Raw genomic sequence first — 21,785 nt, forward strand, 5'->3', positions numbered from 1 at the left:
CAAACATAAAGGGCAGACCCTGACGGGAGCTACTCATTTGTTTCTCTGTTCACGCTGCGGGCGATAGCAGGGTGCGGGCATTCTGCAAAGACCTTGCGTCCGTCAGGGAACAAAACAGACGAAGACGTTTGGCTTGTTAAGACCGACCCTCGGGGGGAAGGCGGACAAGAACCAGAATGATGGGCTGTAAACACACTGTATCAGACCTTAGGAGAAGTGCGCTCGGGGGGGGGGGAGAAGAAAAACCACGGAGGGAAGGGAATTGCAAACACAGAGCGCTGCAGGCGGTAGGACTGTAGGACTGGCAACATAATGAGCGTGGCCAACGCGAGCTGTTCCCCCCTGCACCCCGAAGTAGAAAGACGAGACCCGGCTTTCAGGACACAGGGAGTCACCGTAGGCCCCCAGCCGCTGTCCGTGACCTGTGCTGCCCTGCTCCCCCTCCCTGCCCCCAGCACGCTGCTTGTGGAAGCTTCTGGGAGCTTTGGGGACGCAGGAAAGCAAACCCTCAGCCGCAAATGCAAAAACGAGCCGTCTCTATGTGGCCAGGAGGTAGCCCAGCCACAGCAGAGACAGTACATCCGTGCTAAAACTCGCAGAGCTGTCCCAGAAGTGAAGACTGCCCTCACATGCGTTCTCAAGTGGCTTTTGCAGGTTGTTTCTGAGGCGAAAACCAGGGAGGGCTGCAGGGGCCAGGACCGCACGTGCTGGGCTGACCACAGCGTGTCGCACGGTGACCTCCTGGCTCTGCTGTTGGTGCCTGTGCCCGAGGAGGAAGCTCATTCACCCACGGTGCGTGTCCAGGCTCGTGTCCTATGTGTGTGTGCACGACCAGCCCACCTGTACATGCACGGCAAACCCCTCTCTGCATACGCCCCTAACCCTGAGCGACAGAGGCCCCCGTGCCCCTGCTCGGAGAGTCACATCCGGAGACTCATTCCGCACCATCTCCTTGTTTGCTGAGAATAAATGGTCCTTTGTGTGACAAGGGCACCTGCTGTTTGAAGCCGTGACTCACCCAGGAGAGAACCGAGGATGGACGATCGTTGGGTTACAGAACCACTTCCGGCCGGGACTGGAGGGGGGACTAGAAGACACGGTCAGAGGTAAGGCCAGGGCTGGAGCACCTCACGAGGGGGCTGGGGGGTAAAACTGGCTCTAACTCTGAGTGAACCGGCAGGGCATAGGGTGGGGGGGGCAGCGGGTCAGAAGAGTGTCCTCAGGCTGTGCTGGATGTGATTGGAGGGGACCAAGGGCAGGGGACCAGAGCCTGGGGAGGGGGCTCCCGCCTGGGCAGCGTGGAAGTGAAGGCACGTATTTGGCTTTACATGAACAGAGAGCCCACAGGATTAGTGACGGACAGGCTGTGAACCGTGAGAACCAGAGAAGGGTCAGGACGACTAAGCAGTTGGAGGAGAGGCCACCAAGTTGGTACCACCTGGGACGCTGGGGGGGCCGAGGGCAGAGCAGGCTGTGGGGGAACGCCGCGGGCTCACTTTCCGGCATGTGTTATGCTTGCAACGTGTGTGTTCATCCAAGGACAGACCTGAAGCATCACAGTCGTCAATAAAATACAGCAGGTGTATCATAATCTACAATGACAGGCTGCCTCCTCCTGCTACTTGTGAGAGCCCGGGGTTACTGTCTGTACATAAGTGTGTCTGACCTGGAGCGGGGGCAGTTTGGGGCCGGAGCGTGTAAACTCTGAAGGAGCATCCAACGATGAGCAGGTGATGGGGGAAAGAGTGTCTCAGTGAGTCTAGGAGAAAACTGGGCAAACGTCAGTGAAGAAGGGAACGGATGAAGGTGACAACAGACAGAATTACGTGAAGAAAGGAGGCTCGATCGGTATTGTAGGAAGTGAGTCAGGAACACAGAGGAGAGAGGTGTCTGCAGAGGACTTTGGTCCAGGGTCCCAGAGCTGAGCCCGGAGACCTGCGGGAGGGTGTGCGTTCCCCACGGACTGGGGGTCAAGAACTCTCTGGCCGGTCCACCCAGGAAGTGAAGCCAGACTTGGCCCTCAGGCCAGAAAAGGGGTACGACCCTGACTTGACTTCTCTCTGTGTCGTTCGTTCAGTGATTTATTCGTTCCTCAAGCAGATATTTACTGAATGTCTAAGATGGCCAGGCCCTGGGCGAGGGAGGAATATGCATTCAGACAAGGTTCCTGCTTATCCTCCAGCAGAAGAGACAGAAAAGTGAACGGGCGCTAGAATACCGAGTGGGCGGTGAACATTGCCCAGAGCATGCACGCAGAGCTGGGGAGACACACAGCAACTGACCATGCTTGGGGAGGTCAGGGAAGACTTTCAGAGGAGGTGCTTCTAAGCTGAAGCTCACACGGTAAATACTTCCTGAGCAAAGAGGAAGAGGGTTCCCGTCCAGGTGCAAGGTACATACCCCGTGTGCAAAGGTGTGAAGGGGATGCAGCTCGGCTTTCTATCCGCATCAGCCCCTTAGTATGGCATCCAGGAACTTCAGAACTTCAGGCCTTCTGCCATCTCACCATGTCCCGCCCTCAGCACTAACCCCAGACAAACCCAACCGCATGGAGTTATCTATGTGAGCTGGTTCCCTCTGGCTCCTCCAGCCCTCCTGTCCCCACATTGGGCACAGGGTCTACAAGGTCATCTCGGGGTGAACCAGGATTAGGACCATGGTAGCTCAAAGTCCTACACAGGCTGATTCATAGGGGAGCAACATCCTTGGAGCAAAGCTGGTCTATGGAAAAAGGAAAAGCAGCAAACATTCAGGCTCAGGCTAAGAACGAGAGGGAGAGACAGAGACAGAGAGGCTGAACCCTCCCATTCCTCAGGAAGGCTGTCCCGAGATTGTATTCCATGAGAGTCCCCAAGCCTCTTATTGTAGATCGACTCGAATTAACCTCCCAACAAAACGATTCTTGGCTTAAACATAAGTGGGAGTGGGCACAAACCACCGACCTTCGGAGAACATGTGGAAATGGTGCTGGGGACCCAGCAAGGCAGAGGAAAATGTCTGGTCAAGGTGAAGCCAACAGCCCTTGAGGGGAGAAGAAGCAGCTGGTTCCACTACTGAAACTCCAGCTGTGGGCTCTCTGAGGGCAAAGTTTTAGGGTCTTGGGATGGAAACTAAAGGTGTCTGAAGTTGTTGGTTACTTCTTGTCATCTAAAGTCTACCAGGAAAGGCATATTTTATGATCCATGTTTCCTTACTGGAAATAAGGGAAAAACAGTAAATAACTCTGTTGCCAGAAGCCCTTCCAGCCTGTGATTCACATTCAAACTATGAAAATATCTAAACGGAGCAACCACAGCACTTTGATGCTCTGCCCTCCTGGGTGTCAGCAGGAGTGGGGTGTTCTCAGGACGATAACAGGACAGGGGACACGGAGAACTTGAGGGCTGGGAGGGACCTACCTGCTCAACTACCCCTTCAAATCTCTTCTCATTATTGCATTTCACAAGATCCCTCAGGTTCTTTAAAATAAACTTCCTCTTAATTAAGTCAGTCATTCTTTCCAATGAAATGGTTCCCCATGAAAACAAAGATGTCATATCCCCAGCTGACTTGCTCCTGAAGATCCAGCTCAGGGATTGCCTTCTCCTGAACACATTCTTTGACCTGCCCACCTTGCCTTCTGGCTGTGTTCAGTCTTCCTCTTATGCGTACCCAGTAATCCACAGTGTGCAGTAACTATCCTCACACATGTCCTACGTTGGACTGTCCTCGGTGCCCAGCACCATGCCTGCCTCTTAACAATTGCTTATTAAGCTTTTATTGAATGAATGAATGAATGAATGAATGGAGTTCAGGAAGGAAGCGATGCTTGATCCTAGATGTTCTTCAGCCAATCGGAGTCTAGCAGGTCAAGCATGGAGGATAAGGGAACAGCACATGCGGTGGTGTAAAGATATGGGGAATGACATACCTTTATCCATTTGGGGCAATCACAAAGAATTGGTTGGACTGTAGCGAAGAAAACATTTTTTTGCCTGAGTCATATTGTAAAGGGAAGAGTATTAAGAATAGCTGAAAACATGGCATTTCAACTAATAAGGGTGACAACAGAGAAAACACTCTTCAAAACATATTAATTAATTCTGTCAGTGAATAATTCAGCAGTAAATTCATTTGAGAAGTCATCAGGCTATGAACAATACATTGAATTATTAACTTCAGCAAGCATCACCTCCTGCACACAGTATATTTCCTAAGCCTTTCTGAAGTAGATTAAAACAGGGGCATAGAACCGGGTGATAAGTACTGGGCCTTCCGGACTCACCAGAGAGCTGCTTCAAGATCCACACCCATCATCCGCTCCATATTGGTCAGTAGGAAAAAAGCTGCTTTGGGGGAAATCCCGCCCTGGGATACGGTCCTGAAAAGTGTCAGGTCACAGAACAAGAGCTGATTCGTAACATAACTGCATTTATTAATAAAAACTCCTTAGCATGATTAAGAGGAAACTGTTTCACTTTCCCAAGATATAACTAAAGGTGAGTGTGTAATGACACATGGCTTCCTGGCCATGATTTATGCAACTAACGAATTTGCCGCCTTGCCATTTACTATTCGAATCACATCTAGCCGGTGTCAGTGAAGGTGACGATGACATTACACCTTAGAGTATGGCTGCTTCTCGGGCGAGCTTCCAAAATTAGTAAAGGAGGTAACTCACTGCGTTAGTTTATGTGCAGGTAGCCAAAAATTATGTTGACGTTGATTTGCTGTACGTCACTGCATAATAGCAATTTCTTCAAGAGTCATAATTAATTTATAGATAGTTTTTTACTATCAATATTTGGCATATTGACATGTTCTCATCAGGACTCATCATTGCAATAGTTCTGCTTCCAAGAATTAAGACAAAAACGTAGGGGCTCGATTTCCTCGTGTCCAGTGTAAAATGGCCAACGTAGATGATTTTAGGTGTCTTCTCCCTCTCGGAGCAATGAATGCTCAATGGGCAGCTATTACACAGTAAGCATGATGTATATTTGCATTTGGGGATTCACGTATCCCTAAAACCGTCATGGAAAATCATAATGTTGTTGTTTGCATTTTATATGCGAGACAATGAGGTATCAGAAAGGTTAATATGCCTAAGGCCTAAAAAGCTACGAAATTGAGTTTTGAATTCAAATCTGCCTTATGTGGAGATTAGATTTCCTTCACATCACAATGCTGCCGCCGGGTCTGTGTTCTGTGTCTGTGTACATCTATTATAAGTCTACGTTTGCGATCAAGCCGCCTGGAATATCAGTCAGTGGGAGTAAATCGAGTTTGTAATGCACGCATACATTTTGGTTAATATTCTAAAGGCAAATTTATCTTCGTATTTCAAGAAAATACTAACTGCAGACCCAGAAAATGGGTTTCGGGTCTGTGAACCCTGGTTAACTTGTATCACTAGGTAGTACCTGTTGGTGCAGATACTCTCAAAGGTCAGGAGGTAATGATAATTACCATATGCAGTCATTCAATTTACAAAGTACCTGCCTGTTCAATCACATTGTAAAAAAAAAAAAAAAAAGGGCTAGGCATTATAATTTCTTTTTGCAGATGATAACATCCAAGATTGCTCAACTGTGATTCAAACCCATGTCGTTTGAGTCAAAACGCTGCGCTTTTTCTACCACACCTTTTGGAGGGGACCTGAAAGAAAATTCTCTTATCCATACCCTCCCCAAATACAAGGTGACCGTCCACGCTTCCTACAGTAGGAAGCCACTGTTATGTGAGCAAACACCGGTGTCGAAATGCACTTTGATCTTGGAAACGGACAGCCACATACTGGTGCCTCGGAGGAGGTGATGTGTGTTTCCATCTCCAAAGTGTGGAAGCATCCAGCCTCCCTGTGGCCACCCACCCCCACCCCAGCAGCTTCCAGGGTGCTGGAAGCCAAGCGTGGGTCTTTACGCCTGGTGGAACTGACTAAACGTTCCCTTTTCCCGTTTAAGGAAACTGCTGTTCTGTCTCATGCTTCCCTCAAAACTGGTTCCTCTCCCCTCTTCGCCAAAGATGCTGTCATAACCTCCCCCAAATGTTCTCAGGTTTTTCCACAGTTGGAAAGAGATATTGCCTTTGATCAAGTCGCTTTTGATTGCAGTCCTGAAGACACCTGTGAACTAGGGCATACAGAGCTCTTGGCAAGGTCAGGGCAAACTATGAGACGAAAAATGCAATTTTACATCCCAATATATTATCCTATGACATCTATTGTCCGTAGAATTGTATGTATATATTCTTTTGCAGGCACTGTGCTAAGTATATCTGTGTATATAAAGTTACACAGGTTTGCATATTTATAGATACCGAGTCACGAAGATCAATATATATCTACACATACATATAAAATATGCAAAACACACTGGTCCCCTTTTATACGGAGACTGTGCTAACCCCGTGGTATAAATGATGATGTAGGCTTGCTTTTGCAACCTTGGCAGAGGACAGAGGACTCCGGGGGATTTGAGGGGCTCTGTGATCTCGGGCTGATCTCCAAGGACAGGGAAGAAAACACCCCAATGCTCTGTTGCGTAGCTTGTAGGATAGAGGCTTCTAAGGGCTTCTGGCTCTTCTCTTTGGAAAATATTTCTCTAAACACCTTTATGCCTTAGTCACCATATCTGTACACATTCTCCCCTTTTGAAAGCTGTATGGCCTGGGAACATCCCTAGTTTCCTTTCCCCAAACCATGGAGGGGAACCATAACATAAGCTTCAGCAAAGAGGGATGGTGCCACATCACCGGCTTTTCAACAATAATTTCCTATGAGAACAAAGAAATGCATCCCAGCATCAAGCATATGAAGAGGTCTGCGGGGATCAATTAAGATTCTCTCAGGCCTGAGGGATTGGGTGGTGTCATGGAGACGTTATCATAGACATGACACAAGTCACGGAACCGGCCTGGTGTCTCACAGCATTTCTCCATTAGGGAGGCCAAGTCTCCATACCCAGAGCGTGTGTGACCTATCCGGTGACAGAGCACTGTGGAGGTTGGTGGACTGGAGTTGCACAGACTCGTGACAGTAAGTGCCTCCAGGTTGATGCGTCCATCATTTCTACCCGGAAGGAAACCATGACGTCTGAAGGAACCAACGGGGGCAAAGTGTCTGTCAGATGTCTGGCACACACAAAGTGATTGTCCGTGAAGCCACCATATGGCCATGGGGAGGGAGAAGATACGGATCGGGGCAAAGCTTTCCCTCATGTCACTCCCAAAACAAAAATTATTAAAACATTAAGCCTCTGGCTAAAAGGCCACTTCAAGACTTGTAGGACGAAAAAAAACTAGAAAAAAAAATGAGACTCAAATTGAATTATAAAATGAAAGAGGCTGAATTTCCAAGCATAAAAAATACGAAGCAAGATGGATATTCCAAGACTGAACTTCATATGCAAAAACACAAACATGCTTGAGTCCTTGCACAGAGCAGCATGAAGTGACCAAGAAAACCTTGGAAATAATTTGCCTATTTGGAAATAGTTGGGAGTCAGCTGACGTGGTCACACTCTCAAAAGCCCTCCCAAGTCTGCTGTTGCCCCCTGGGGGATACACGATGGAGGAATCATTTCCACAAAACTACATCCGAAAGGGGATTATGGGGGGAAAAAAAGCTCCCAGAGGAAAAAAAAAAACCATTCAGACATAAAAGCAATAGAATTCTAACATGTCTTGAGCTTCTTGGAAACTATACAAAGTTTTGGCATTGCTAGGCTTTGGGTAGGATTTAATCCCCAGCTTTCTGGTCCCAATTTGTATGTTTTCCTCTCCACTTTCAAATCTCTCACACGCCAGCACTAGCCAAGGAGCTCGTGTGTTCTGCTGTGAATACCTAACTGGAAATTTCAAGATTCAGGACACCATGAGTCTTTGAAGCTGTCTGCTGAACTGAAACTTAATTTAAAACTCGTTGTTATTTTGGGAAGAGATGTAACAAAAAGCTATTTTAAGTGACCAGTGTCCGATCCCTGTCAGCATTCATGAAGTTGGAGGGAAAAACACGGCTTTTACATCGGGAGCTCTGCACCCATACCAGGAGCAGAAGGTTGAGTCCCAGCTCTACGTGCTTCCTCCGACCAGGTCCTCCCCCCACCCCTGTCCCTTCAGAGTCATGACAGCGGGCCTGTGGGCAACCTCCCTGCTGCCCAGGGTCTTGTGGGGAAGACCAGAGTGCTGGGCTAGACCTGTGGTTTTTGAACTTCGTTCCACTGGATCCTCCCTGTGGCACAGACGTCGGGGGCTTTGCTAGTGGAGAGGAGACAGGGGACCAGGTGGGAGTGAGGCAGGTGAGGCTCTGTGTCCCTCAGAGCATTGCTGCTGTCATCTGGTTTATAAGGTGATTTCCCAAAAGGGATTTTGTTTAAAGGATACTGTCATTTACAAAAGTGGGAAAACCTGTAGACCATTGGGTACGTAAGCTCTCGCCACATTGACTGTTTCATGAGACTCGTCCTGGGTGATATCTTTGTAATGCCTTGCCCAATCCCAGAAGGTCACATGTTCTTGAGTTAACCTCGTGACCCTTGCTTGTCACTGGCCCGGAGGGTGGGGGGCATCCTCTTCACACTGACCAGATTCCCCAGGAGTCAGGGGGGATGTGCCATCCCTTGACTTTGCGAACACAACTCTGATATAAAAGCTTCTTCCAGTATTTTCCTTGCCTGTACTGAAGTCAGTTCAATCGTTGGTGTTCTTTGGTCTCAGCCCCACCCTTCATCTGATGCCCATGAGAAGGAGAGGCTTTGACCTTGGTGAGAACTTCTTCTAATTCCTCTCACGGTCTTGAACTCACACACTAGTCCACTTATGAGGAAGTTGTGGCTAGGTGATTAGGGAGAAAATGAGCCCTTTCACATCAGTCCAAAAGATATTGAAGCGATATTTATACACAAGGTGTTGTTCTTAGTGTGGTGAGGAAAACAGAAGTTGGTACGGTGAGAAAAGTCCAGAGAAAGCTGTCCTGCCAGGGTGGGAAAGGCAGGGGCACCGTCAGGTGCTGGAGGGGAAAAGAGGACACAGGTGTTTCTCAGCTTCGTATCTCGTTAAACACTTTGGAGGAAGGAGGCTGGGGTGTGAGCAGAGGAATCCACAGACTTAGATCAGCTTTTCTCACCAAGGGCCAGAAGGATAGCCCCCAAGACACATATTCCCACATGGACACACAAATGAACATTTTCATGACATAGCCATGTATTTATTTCAATATGCATACAAAACTAATAACCATTAAACGATGATTTTTACAGACACGATAGCCTATAATGAGGCAAACTATAACTTAAGGAAAAATACAAAAGTAATACGCCAGGTGGCACTAAGATTTGGCAAAAACTATGATAGAGATAGGAGGGTTAGTGAACGGTAGGAAATTTAGGGTTGGACCAGCTCTATAGTCTCGTGCATCTGGCACTTCCTGGTAAATCTAATCTGAGCAGCGTTGTATGGACTTCTGTTAAAGCCACCTTAAGATATCTCATACGATGTCTGTTTACTAATTAACTCCCTCCCGTGGGAACTGGTGCCCAGAAGATGATGAATACGATCATGTGGATGAATGAATGCAAAGATACGTGAACGAATGCATACATGAGAGAATAATTGCAGCCCAGCCCTAACGAGCATGTGCTCGCATCAAGGGGAATGAGGATGATTAAAAATAAGACAGCAGAGGGGCCACAGGTGGCTCAGTCCGTTAAGTATCGGACTTCGGCTGAGGGCATGATCTCACAGTTTGTGAGTTCGAGTCTAGCAGGTGATGAGCTTGAGACCCAAGCCCCCGACCCATCAGGTGAACCCCACTTCTCTCTCTCTCTCTGCCCCAGCAGACTCAAAATAAGACAATAAGACTTGGTCTTTGGCTAGCCCCTGCCTCCTCTGGTACATTGTGACAGGTTTCAGAGAAGGGTCATATTTCTCCCATGATGCCAATGGGCAGTGTCTGCACAGGGTGGGAGTTATCTCACCAGACCTGTGGACGAGGGCTTCTGAGCCAAGGTTCTCAAATCCTGGGCCCACGTAAAGACGGAGACCTTGGGCTATGGAAATAGTATACTAGACAGTTTGGCAAAGGCAAAAGGTAGCAAAGCCTACCTTTTCACATGATCATGGAATACTTACTCTACGATTTCTGACAAGGCCCTGTTCAAAAAGGACAGACAGGAGCTGGAGAAAACCAATGTGTCTCCTTCACACACACGGACTGTTTGATATTAATCATAAGGTTGCGACACCGAGTGGATCCAAATAATCTGTGTGGCGTCACCATTTCTGATAATTGCCGGAGGTATTCGTCACTAATCAAAGAGGATGTTATGCAATGTGAGCCAGCCAGCCTCCAGCTTTCTGGAAACACAGACTATATAAAGAGGGAGCTTTTCCTAGTTGAGGTACTTCAACAGCAGGCAGGTGGAGAGCATCAGAGGCCTTCACCAGAGAAGAAAAGCCAAGGTCAGCATGGCCAGCCTTCCTCTGCTGCTGCTGCTGCTGCTCTGGGGCGTGGGGTCCCACGGTTTCCCAGCAGTGACCTCAGACACACAAGAGAAAGATGTGGAGATGGTCCAGGTAAGTGCTGAATTTCACATGCCAGAAACGCAAGAGCCTTTATCTGCATTTTCCCATGGCTTTATAGAGAAGCAGTAGTAGCATAAAGGGGCTTAAGAAATGAGCTTTATTTATTAATAAATAAAGGGTGGGTTTCTTACAAAAAGAAACTTGTGGTGGGAAGGGTCCTCTCCCCAGAACAGATTCTTTTCCCTTTTCCAGTTGGAGGGAAGCAAGAACTAAAGGAGCCAATTGTAATTCTGACTTCATGCTAATGAGAGGTCGGGAGATTCCTACTCTGAGATTAGTTTCCACCAATAATAAGGACCCTGAAATCCAAACACAATCTTTAGAAGTGGCTCTCCACTTCTGCGAAAACTTCGTATTGTCAATCTTCAGAGATGAGAAAGAGTTCTCATCCGGTGGTTTCAGTACTTTTATCTTTCATCAGAAATACCTGGAAAACTACTATAATCTGAAGGACGACGGGAAGAAAATGGTAAAGCAGAGAAACCATAGCCCAGTGGTTGAGAAGCTGAAGCAAATGCAGAAATTCTTTGGGCTGAAGGTGACTGGGCGGCCAGATGCTGAGACCCTGCACGTGATGCAGCAGGCCAGGTGTGGGGTGCCCGACGTGGCTCCCTATGTCCTCACTGAGGGGAACCCTCGATGGGAGCACACAGACCTGACCTACAGGTAACCAGAACGGGCACCAGAGCGAGGACTCTATTCCCCATCAGAGCCATGACAGAGGAGGTCTGACATGTCTCTGTTTTATTTCACGTGAAGGATTGAAAATTACACACCAGATCTGTCAAGAGCAGAGGTGGACCGTGCCATTGAGAAAGCCTTTCAACTCTGGAGTGATGTCTCACCCCTGACCTTCACCAAGGTCTCTGAGGGTCAAGCAGACATAATGCTATCCTTTGTGTGGGGAGGTAAGCCCTTCTTGTACCAGGAAACTCTTCTCACCTTCCCTTTGCCTTGACCCTAGATCCCTTCAGCTGCTGGAGGACCTTGCTCAAGAGGAGTGTTGCTTTTACAGGCTGAAGGAGGGACTATGCCACACTGGGTGGGAATCTGTTGTCCTCTCAGCAAAGCTGACCCTCCTGGGTTAGCCGGAGTTAGAACCAAGAGGGACACCTGTTGAATTCTGTTTCTGGCAGATCACCATGACAATTCTCCCTTCGATGGACCTGGAGGGAACCTCGCTCATGCTTTTCAACCAGGCCCAAATCTTGGAGGAGATGTCCATTTCGATGAAGACGAAAGGTGGACCAACGACTTCAGGGGTGAGCCAGCTAATCCTGCCTCTCTTGATCCCCCCACCCCTCCTCAGTTCATTGTAATACTGGTTGGCTTAACTAAAAAGGTGCATTACTAGAAGTATGTATTTTTCCACTACGAACACCCTTCAAAGAATTACAAACAGGGTCTATTGGAACTTTTAGATTTCAACTTGTATCGTGTGGCCGCTCATGAGTTGGGTCATTCCCTCGGACTCTCTCACTCGACTGATATTGGGGCTCTGATGTACCCCAACTACATCTACAGTGGTGACGTCCAGCTGTCTCAGGATGACATCGATGGCATCCAGGCCATATATGGTGAGTGTGCAGAACAACACTGGGGACGAGGGGCTGTTAGAGCAGCCGTCAGTGGGGACCTTTAAGAAGCTGGCTTTGTGGTTCATGCAGCTTTCCAGCAGAACTAACTGCAGATCTCTTTGTCCTTTAGGACCCTCCCAGAATCCCATCCCTCCAACAGGCCCCCAAACCCCACAACCGTGTGACAGCAAGCTAACCTTTGATGCAATCACCACGATTCGGGGAGAAGTGATGTTCTTTAAAGACAGGTAGGACATCAGTTCCTCTTTGTGTTTTGTGTCTGTAACCACAACAACGCTCATGACTAGGGGAACCCATGCGTTATACTCTGCCCCACATGTTATTTGTCTTATGCTTACATGCATAATTATAATTTTGATTAAGTGCAAGCAATTACACACATTTGCACAATGTGATGAACTTATGACAACTTTTCCCCCCACATGTGTTCTGTTGTTTGGTGCTCATAAAAAAAAAAAACAAAAAACATTGAAGTAGAAAATTCAGGAAATATAGTCCCATTTTGCAGATCAGTAAAGTAAGGCAGAGAGAAGGAATGAGATCCTTTTGGTGCACCGAGTGGTGACAGAGAAGCAACTGAGCTTCTGGCTCGTACTGACGAGCTCTCTTTGTTAATGCCCACTCTCGTGATGAGATTCACGTTAGCACTTCGGTAGGAGAAGCCAGTGGTTTCCACAGCACCGTTATGCTGATGGGGGTTTTGTAGCCACCCTTAAATGTCACCCCTCTATCCTAGTAAAGATGCCCCTCAAAGCCTGCGATCCCCAGAGACCTAGGGAAGGACAGGAGCCGTTGTGGGGAAAATCCCCAAGAGTTCACAAGAGCCCTCCCTCGAGCACATATGTGGGGTCACGACATGCTTCTCTCCTCACAGGAGGGTCCTGGACCCCCCAGTGCGGTGTGTGGCCTCAAAACATCCAGGGCTCCCTCCCAAGGAATAGGCCCGCTCTCTGTGTCATCCTGATTCCTAAAGGACCGTGTAAATTTATAACATAGTCCTTTTTTGAACGATGCAGTCCACAGAAAGAACAGCCCTGAGGAAGGACCAGGGCTTTGGCCCAGAAAGTAGGGGTGCTTTGATGGGCTCACTTCTCAGCCGCTCTTGCTAGAGTCGTGTCCGTGCTGTTTGACTGCTCTGTGGTCACATCCACCCCAGAATGCAGGGTGTTGGTCCCAAATGCTTTCCACCCTCTTCTCCCCTATAGATAAGGCTGCATGCAAACCATATAGGGTGTGGCTGAAAGCTAAGGAAGCAGCTGGCTTTAAAGGAAAGCTCTGAATAGAGCAGGACACCCCTAGCAAAGCAAGTGTTTGAGGGATTTCTTCAAGGAACAGGAGTAAGTCTAGGATTTGCAGGAACTCATATACCTGTGTCCTTTGTCATTTAAGTGGCACCAAAGCAGGAAGCTGTGGGAGGCTGGAGATGGTAGTGGATTTGCCCAGGGCCTCACCGCCAGGCAGAGGTGGGGCCGGACCACCACTTGGGCTCCTGACTGCCGGGCCCATAGTTCCCCGTGGCCTGCAGTCCGGAACCTTCTTCTGCGGCCGCGTTACAGTCTATGCTCTTCCATCACCCAGTCCCTGTGGACTGTAGGACCGACTGTGTGAGCCACCAGCCTAAGAGGACAACGGGACCGGCGGCCAGCTCTGAGTTTAAACTTGACCTTTGCCTTAGACACCTCCCTTCCCCTCCCTGACCCCTGTCTCTCCTCTGTGAGGTGCGAGCAGCACACTCTCGTAGGGTCTTGTGAGGAAAGGCGTGACGGGGGAAAGGGCCTGGGCTGGCAGGGGCACGGATGTGGCTATGTTCTGCCACAGGCTCCTTGCAGCTCCGACGCCAGCTGTCAGACGGAATTGGTGCAAGCTGGTTGTCAACCACAGCCATTATTTGAGTAACTTAACTCATATTAATACCAAAGCCACTAAAGATAAGTGACACGGATGGTTGTGTAGTCACTGTGCTGCAGTTGACTGTCCAGGCTCCTGAGGTTGTTTGTGCCAGACGTGCGTGGACGGCAGCAATGCTCTGGACTTACCAGTGCGCTCCTGGGAAGCCCCAGGACTCTGCCGTGGTGCTGTCACCGTGCAAGGGAGTGGACACCACGGGCCAGGCTTCCCCACCGCCGCCCGGGCCCCAGCCCGGACGACGGACGTTCAACATTCACCAGGACCCGCTTGGCCAGCAGTAAACTCCCTTAGATGTCAGCCCACGCTTGCTCCCCATTAGCTCAAATCTCTTTACTTTTTAATCATCAGGTTCTACATGCGCATAAGCCACTACTCCCCGGACGTTGAGCAGAATTTCATTTCTATTTTCTGGCCAAACGTGCCAAATGGACTTGAGGCAGCTTATGAAGCTGCAGAGAGAGACGAAATCCGGTTTTTCAAAGGTAATGTTTCTGCGATGGTTCCATTCCGTGGATTAATGTTTCATCTGCTTTGGGGCTGAGATAGAAGACAGTTGTAGCTACTTTCTCTCCATGCACTTCGGGAAATCTGACGATCTCGCTTCTCACACCGGTGGGAGCTCATCACCGTAACTAAGAACGATACAGTGCAGCTCTGAGTTGTTTTCCATAAAGAGCATGTGACTACAGATATCCGTGTTCTGCTGGTTTATGAACCTGGAATTTTGAAAATGTTTTCTGTGTGGGGCTCTTTACAAATCTCCCCTGGAGGTGCTCAGGAATGAAAAGGAGAGACTGAGGCCAAAGTTAGAGGATAACACAGACACATGAAGGGAGGGGGAGGTATCGTGGACATCCCTGGGGCGTCTGTTAAGACCACAGACTCTCGCTTAGCCTGACATCCTCAAGGTCTGTCCACGTCCTTCAGCTGCCATGTACATTAAGGGATGAGAAGTCCTGAATCATCATGAATTGAATGTGACAAGCTTCTTTGATTCTATCAGAATGAAACGTAATCCAATGATGGGCTCCTGGCTTTGAAGACACTATGGCCAACATCACTATTTCTGCAAACAATATATGCAAACATTAAAGTACTTGATCCAGTCATACACTCAAGGCAAAGGATCGAATGCAGTTTAGGTGGACAGAAAACTTGGAAACCGGCTTTCGGATCATGAAATTAAATAGGAAATCAATTAATTTAATTTAGTTATTTAATTTTTAGAGAGGGTGTGTGTATGTGAGAAGGGGAGAAGGGCAGAGGAAGAGAGATTCTTAAGCAGGCTCCAGGCTCAGCACAGACCCAATGCAGGGCTCAATCTCACAACACTGGGATCATGACTTGAGCCAAAATCCAGAGTCCGATGTTCAACCAACTGAGCCCCCCAGGCTCCCCTTAAGTAGGATGTCAGATGCACAAAGTTTCAAGCTGCTTTTTCATAAGGGGTAAATGAGCATATCTGTGCAATGAGAATAATCCTGGCTTCAAGGGGAAGACCAGTGTTATGTGACATGGGGCTTTTTAAGTCTAAATACATAGATCTGGACACAGCATAAATGAGTGTTTGGAACTGTATTCTAGCCAGATGCAATGGTTTTTGCTGACAAAGGCTGCAAGTCATTATAGACTGTGAGTCATTACAACACTCTGGCCTTTGGGAAGCCATTGGCAGGAACTTTCAGAGGCGAGGGGAAACCGCAGAAGTGAGCCTGGTGTCACGGAGGTGGCGCGATGAACGCTTGGGCCATTTCCAAGCTTGCTGCAGATGCAGATATTTAAAAAACATACTGATTTAGTAGACCTTGGTTACAAAATTAGCTTAGGCATCTTGAAAAACCTCCCCGGATGGTTCTAACATACAGGTGAGACACTGCTCTGGCATGTGTGGCTAAGAACTTAGCTGGAAATCAGCCTACCGTCTTCTGGCGCCCTGGATAAGTATTTTCATCTCTGTTTTTTGATTGGCAGGCGATAAGTACTGGGCTGTCCGGGGGCAGGATATGCTGTATGGATACCCCAGGAACATCCACAAATCCTTCGGCTTCCCCAGAACTGTGACGAGCATCGATGCTGCTGTGTCCGAGGAAGAAACTGGGAAAACGTACTTCTTTGTCGGTAACAAGTACTGGAGGTAAAGACCGAGGACAGAAAGTGGTAGTGCACCAGCTCTTTCTACACAGAGGGAACATTCTAGATTGAACCTTGCCCACGGGAGTCTCATACTGCCTTGACTAGCTGCCATTTCTGTGAATGGCTGTAGCAAGTATCCAAGGCTATTCTTAAGAGATCATTGTGCAACACCCCTACTGGGAATCCAGGGAACACGTGGGGCTACATTTGAAAAAGGACACCTAAGAAGGAGGACACTTATCTTCACAGGGCCCTTCCGCCAGTAGAAATGTATCTTTGATTGCAGTTTGCCTTAATGGGATGTCGTGGGGTACTTCCCGGAGAATTAGAATTACTGGTTGGCGTTCAGAGGGACCTTATAAATCTTTTCCATCCAGCATCCCATATCACCCTCCCCCATACCACACAACATCTCTGCAGTTAAAAGTTCTTAAAACATTCCTGCTGCCAAATTCCCTTTGATGACTTTGCGAAGTCTACACATTTGATGCATTCTGATGCCTCCAATTATTTTTTGACCAGGTATGATGAATATAAACAATCCATGGATGCAGGTTATCCCAAAATGATAGCAGATGACTTTCCTGGAATTGCAAGTAAGGTTGATGCTGTTTTCCAGAAAGATGGTAAGTGAATATATGAATATATTTCCTCTATGTTGTTGTGATAGAATAACATCAGTATTGTTATTTGGGGGATGGCAGATGCCAAAAATATTCTCACAAATGACAGGGTTTTTCAAGAATTCAAGTCAAGCCTAGAAACCATTTGTATAACATAGTAAGTCTCTTTTCTTTTCTTTTCTTTCTAGGATTTTTCTATTTCTTTCATGGAACAAGGCAATACGAATTTGATCCTAAAACTAAGAGAGTTCTGTCTCTCAAGAAAGCTAATAGCTGGTTCAACTGCAGAAATTATTGACCCACTGTTATAGCAGAAAAATATATTTCAGGAGCCTAAGGAAAGTGTCTTCCTGGAGAGCCATTTGTTTAAAAGAAATACAGAGCTGTTAGGTATAATCTTATTTATACCTCATTCTACATGCATTTTTATGCTTTAGAATGCAATGTATTATGTACTGCTGTAATTTAGTTCCACAACTGAGAACTGAGTTCATGGGTTATAGATTCAAATGGGCCATTTCTGCAAAGAGGCTCTTTTCCAAAGTAGAAGACTCTCACCCTGATCTTGGAGTGCAGCTCTTCAAGAACAGAGACCAGAGATACGAGCCTTTGCCAGAGGAAAAGCAGTCCCCTAACATCTAAGCAGCCACTAGAACATCCTTATATGCAAAGAACAACTTTTGTTACAGAAAATAAAGTGTTTTATGTTTGGAATAAGCCATGAGTATCTCTACTGTTTTATAAACTTTCTAGTACATTTAAGTCATTACTTTGTTACTTCCTGGTGATAAAGCCATGCTTACAGAGACTAGTTTTCAAGTTTGAAGTGGGAATAGGCAAACTATTCATGTGGGAAGTGAGGGTGCACAGGAAGGTGGAATATTCTCCCGTTTTCATGGAAGTTACATCATACGCAAGAGGTTAAAACCGATTTCCCGTGTCCCATGTCAAGATTCCAAAATTGGTTTTAGGCAAAAGCATTGACAGCCTGGTAGAGTTGTTTAAGGGCATGTCCCTCACCCTCTGAGCATGAGGGAAGGCTCTGCTTTCCTAAGGTCCCACTCCTTGTAGCCACGGAGGAGGGACGGGCAGCGCCATCTAACTAGTCCTGGCCAGCAGATTGTGCCCAGAAGGGACCCATAATGATGTGGAGAACAAAGGCAAAAAGAATTGAAGATAAAATTAAATTTCCTTATAACCTGCAGCCCATTGACCAATAGTTGGGTCAGGCAGAGTAAGACACTCCCCCAGGAAGTCCCAACTGTCTTCATGATAAAGTTTGGCTAGAGTAAAAACAACCGTAGCTTGATAATATCTAAGCCTCCAGTATTCTGTGAGTCTTTAGCATGTGAAAGTCCCTTTGGAAACGTCCCCTTGCCTTTACCGCCCTCCCCCAATATAATCAGTCTCTCCTCATAATCCCAGGGAAGCTCCTCCTGCCCCTGGGCCCTGTCCCCATGCTTTAATAAAACCACCCTTTGCACCAAAGATGTCTCAAGATTTTGTTCGTGGCCATCGGTTGTGAACCCCAACATTTTCCACATCAAATATCACCTCCAGATGGAAACACAATTGTAGGTGCACATTTCTCCAGTGGTACCCTCTTGCTGTGGTGATCACGAAAGCACAGCCAGAGCATTCACGACATGGAAGAAGCCTGAATTCTCACCACTCAAAGCAATCACCCCAAACCTCAGTAGATTTTGCTTAAAAAGCTTTGATTGTTCTAAACTCCTAAGATTCTAAATTTTGTTCAAGCGGCATAATCTAGTTATTCTTTATGTGGTTTATCATGCCTAATTTGGGAGGGTATTCATGTAACTAGGAGTCCCACAAGTAGTATCTGAGCCCTGCAAGTTTTACGATGAGCTCATGGGTGTTCATGGTATTGGTGGACTTTCTGGTACGTAGAAGAGGCTTGGGAATATTTTGAGGTACTCATGATTCTGGGGCAGGCAGTTCTCAGCTCAATAATTTGGAAAGAAGTGTAACCTCTCCTTTGCCCAGGTTTCTTTCTTTCTAAAAAACATGTTGATATTGAAGTATATATAAGGTAAATACAGATAAATGCACAAATCCTAAGTGTTCCTATCCGTGAGTTATCACAAAGTTAGCAGTTCCATGTAACTCTCACCCAGATCAAGAAATAGAACATCACCAGGTACACAGCAATCAAGACCCTTTGATCACTGCTCAAGTCTGTGTCAGCTCAGTCCACTTGAATAAGAGCCTGAAACAGGAAGACTGGGAGAGAAGTGTTCTGAGGAGAAGAGTGGACACAACATTTGAGAGCGAGGAAACACCTACAGAATATGGTCCCAGATTGCTCCAATCTAATGATTCAAAACTTGAATCACAGCTAATCCCATCTCAAGGCAAAGGGACCAGCTTTTGTACCCCTGTGTCCTCAGTCATCAGCCGAGGTCTGGTTTGGGGGAGGGGGGGAGGGTGCATAGCTCCCAGGCAAGATGACTTCTCTTTGGCAAAGAAATGGGACAACTAAGAATTGCAAGCCACCAACCCTTGAAGAAGCAGGAGGATGGGTACACTGGTGCTAATGGGGGTCTGGAGACACGACCAACCATGTGTCCAGTACATTCTCCATTTCCCAGAAGCAACCATCATGCTGACCTGGAACATCTGAGATTAAATCTGCCTGTTTTTGAACTAAATTAGACCCAGTATATATTCTCCCGTATCTCCCTTGCTGTGTTCAACATCATGTTCCTGCACTTCATCCACTGATGATGGACTTTGATTTGTGACCATTTGGGGGCTCTCATACACTACTGCTCTTATGTAGGCACTTCTGTTGATTTTATACCTAAGAGTGCAATTGCGGAGTCATCCAGATTCCCAGTGCAAACACCCTCTTCAGATTCTCCCTTGGCCTCCTGTCTTGTGTTCCAGCCACAGCAGCAGTGACTGGTTCTGTCCAGGTTTTAAAGCAGCTTCTAAGCCTCTAGCTGTTCTCATCAGGCCTCTGCTTTCTGCTCTAGGGCTCCTGGCCTTTCCTGTTGGTGTTGCATCAAGCACTGCTGTGGAACTCACTCAGAACACAAGCAGTCTGTGCGAAGAGCAGTCACTCGTGGAACAATCATTGTACCAGTGCAACAGACACAGATGAGTAAATGGATCTCCCTCTTTCCTCAGTGGGATGTTCCTAAGATGGATTCCAAGTGGGTCCTTAGTGCCATTCTGAGCAAGATATTTCTCATCTCTGCCTGGCTGACAATTCATCTTTGTATTGTCTCTTCCACTTTCCCTGTTTTGCTCTCCCCAACCCTCAATCCAGGCCTCCCTCCACATCACATGCCTTAATAGTCACTTATCTTTAAAATTTTTTTCAAGTTCTGCTTTCTGAAAATACCAGATTAAGTCCATTTGTACTAGAAGTGGGGCAGTGATAACCTTGGTATGTAGTGTCATCACAGTGGTGGAGATTCTCATCTGTGGTTGATTGTGAAGGAATAAAGGTGAATCATGAGTAATGGGTGATCAGTTGGCCATAACACCTGAATGACATGGCAGGAGTGGTGGTTATAGGAAGTGGCGAGCGGGCTGGTTAACCACCCTTGGAATTTGATAAAAAGAAAGTAATTAGTTTGGGGCAGCTAAATGTCAACTGAAGAACCACTGTGAAAGTCAAAAGACATTAATGACATTTAAGGAAATTCTCATCTATTGCAGGCTGTGCTGAAAATCAACCCCAGATCTAATTGCAAATTTGGGCACTTCCTAGCTGGAATAATGGGGGTACCAATCTGAAAATATGGAACACCTAAATTCTCCTGAAAGTTCCACATGGGCAGCAGTCCCTTTGCCAGAGGAAGGCAACGTCCCCTTGCATAGGGAATCAACAAAGCCCTTACCCGAGTCAGTACCTCACAAGATAATGTTAATCCTCCTCTCAAATTCCTTCCTTCACTAGTTCCCAAGCAAATAACTAGGGTCAGGTCTCAGTATAGTTCAAATTCTAGCTATGGCAGGAAATTGCTTACAAACCAAAGGCATTAGAGGATATGGCCCTTGAGTGCCGTCAGGAACTAGGGGAACATGTGTGAGAATGGACTTTAAAGGCATTAGACCAGGGTGGAAGGATGTAAGCCTGGACTGAGAAGAATTTATTAACATGGTGCACTCATTCTGGGCTCAAGAGTCAGTTTTCTGGCAAGGAAACTGGGACTTTGTCCAATACTCAGCTGACGTAAAGTCTCTAATCTTGAATGCAATGATGTCCTACAGTGTATGAGGTAGAGATGCCAGCCCTTTTTGTAGCACGGTGTTAGGGAATGAGCCAGAAGGCACCAGGAGATGGGAATCTTGAATGGATTTATTACATGAGATTGGGGGACCCACCCCCAGATCCTTTCTGGTCCAGATGGCTCTCCATTCATTGAGGCTGTACAGAATGCACTAGTGAGGGGATGTACTGGTGTCTGAGATACACAATGATGGTTGCTCTCTGTGGGCTGGGGTGACAGTATGAAGTGTTGCTTGGAATTGGGCTCTCTAGCATCATAGGGATGCTGTGATTTCAGGATGTGAAGGGCAGGTGTCACACCTAACCATCAAAGGCAAGGTAAACCAAAGCAACTCTCATTAACATGGAGACTAGACTAGGACTAGAAGGCCTTCATTTCCACAGATCATGTGTTTCTAGCAGTAAGTAGATAAGTACACGGTAAAGGTACTGCTGAACTGATATTTTAAAAATTAAAAACTGCCGGTATCAGTTACTGAAACAGAAAAATCCTTCTCAATTTCCAAATCTAAAAAGATTTACAAACTCAAGCTCATTGATTGCAGAGGAGTCTAGGTCTCCTTGAAGAAGGATCCTTCTTCATACTTATGTATTTGTATGGCTTAAACAACAGAAGTTTACTTTCTCATGATTCTGGAGGCTATGATTTTTTTGTTGGTTGGTTCTATTTATTTTTGAGGGACAGAGCATGAGTGGGGA

General features: G+C 47.0%; 1 protein-coding gene across 1 annotated transcript; it reads left to right on the forward strand.

Annotated features, from left to right (window-relative positions):
- Nucleotides 1-10,359: 10,359 nt before the first annotated feature.
- Nucleotides 10,360-17,539, forward strand: MMP1 (matrix metallopeptidase 1). Its single transcript, XM_019433695.2, has 10 exons — nt 10,360-10,551; nt 10,982-11,226; nt 11,320-11,468; nt 11,697-11,822; nt 11,982-12,137; nt 12,268-12,385; nt 14,415-14,548; nt 16,038-16,200; nt 16,722-16,825; nt 17,011-17,539. Exons 1-10 carry the CDS (start codon nt 10,444-10,446, stop codon nt 17,118-17,120), a joined length of 1,413 nt encoding a protein of 470 aa, XP_019289240.2. The 5' UTR covers nt 10,360-10,443; the 3' UTR covers nt 17,121-17,539.
- The last annotated feature ends 4,246 nt before the right edge of the window (nt 17,540-21,785 follow it).

The sequence above is a fragment of the Panthera pardus genome, unplaced genomic scaffold, assembly GCF_024362965.1.
Source record: "Panthera pardus isolate Hobbes unplaced genomic scaffold, ASM2436296v1 HiC_scaffold_12, whole genome shotgun sequence".
In the NCBI taxonomy this organism is placed as follows: Eukaryota; Metazoa; Chordata; class Mammalia; order Carnivora; family Felidae; genus Panthera; species Panthera pardus.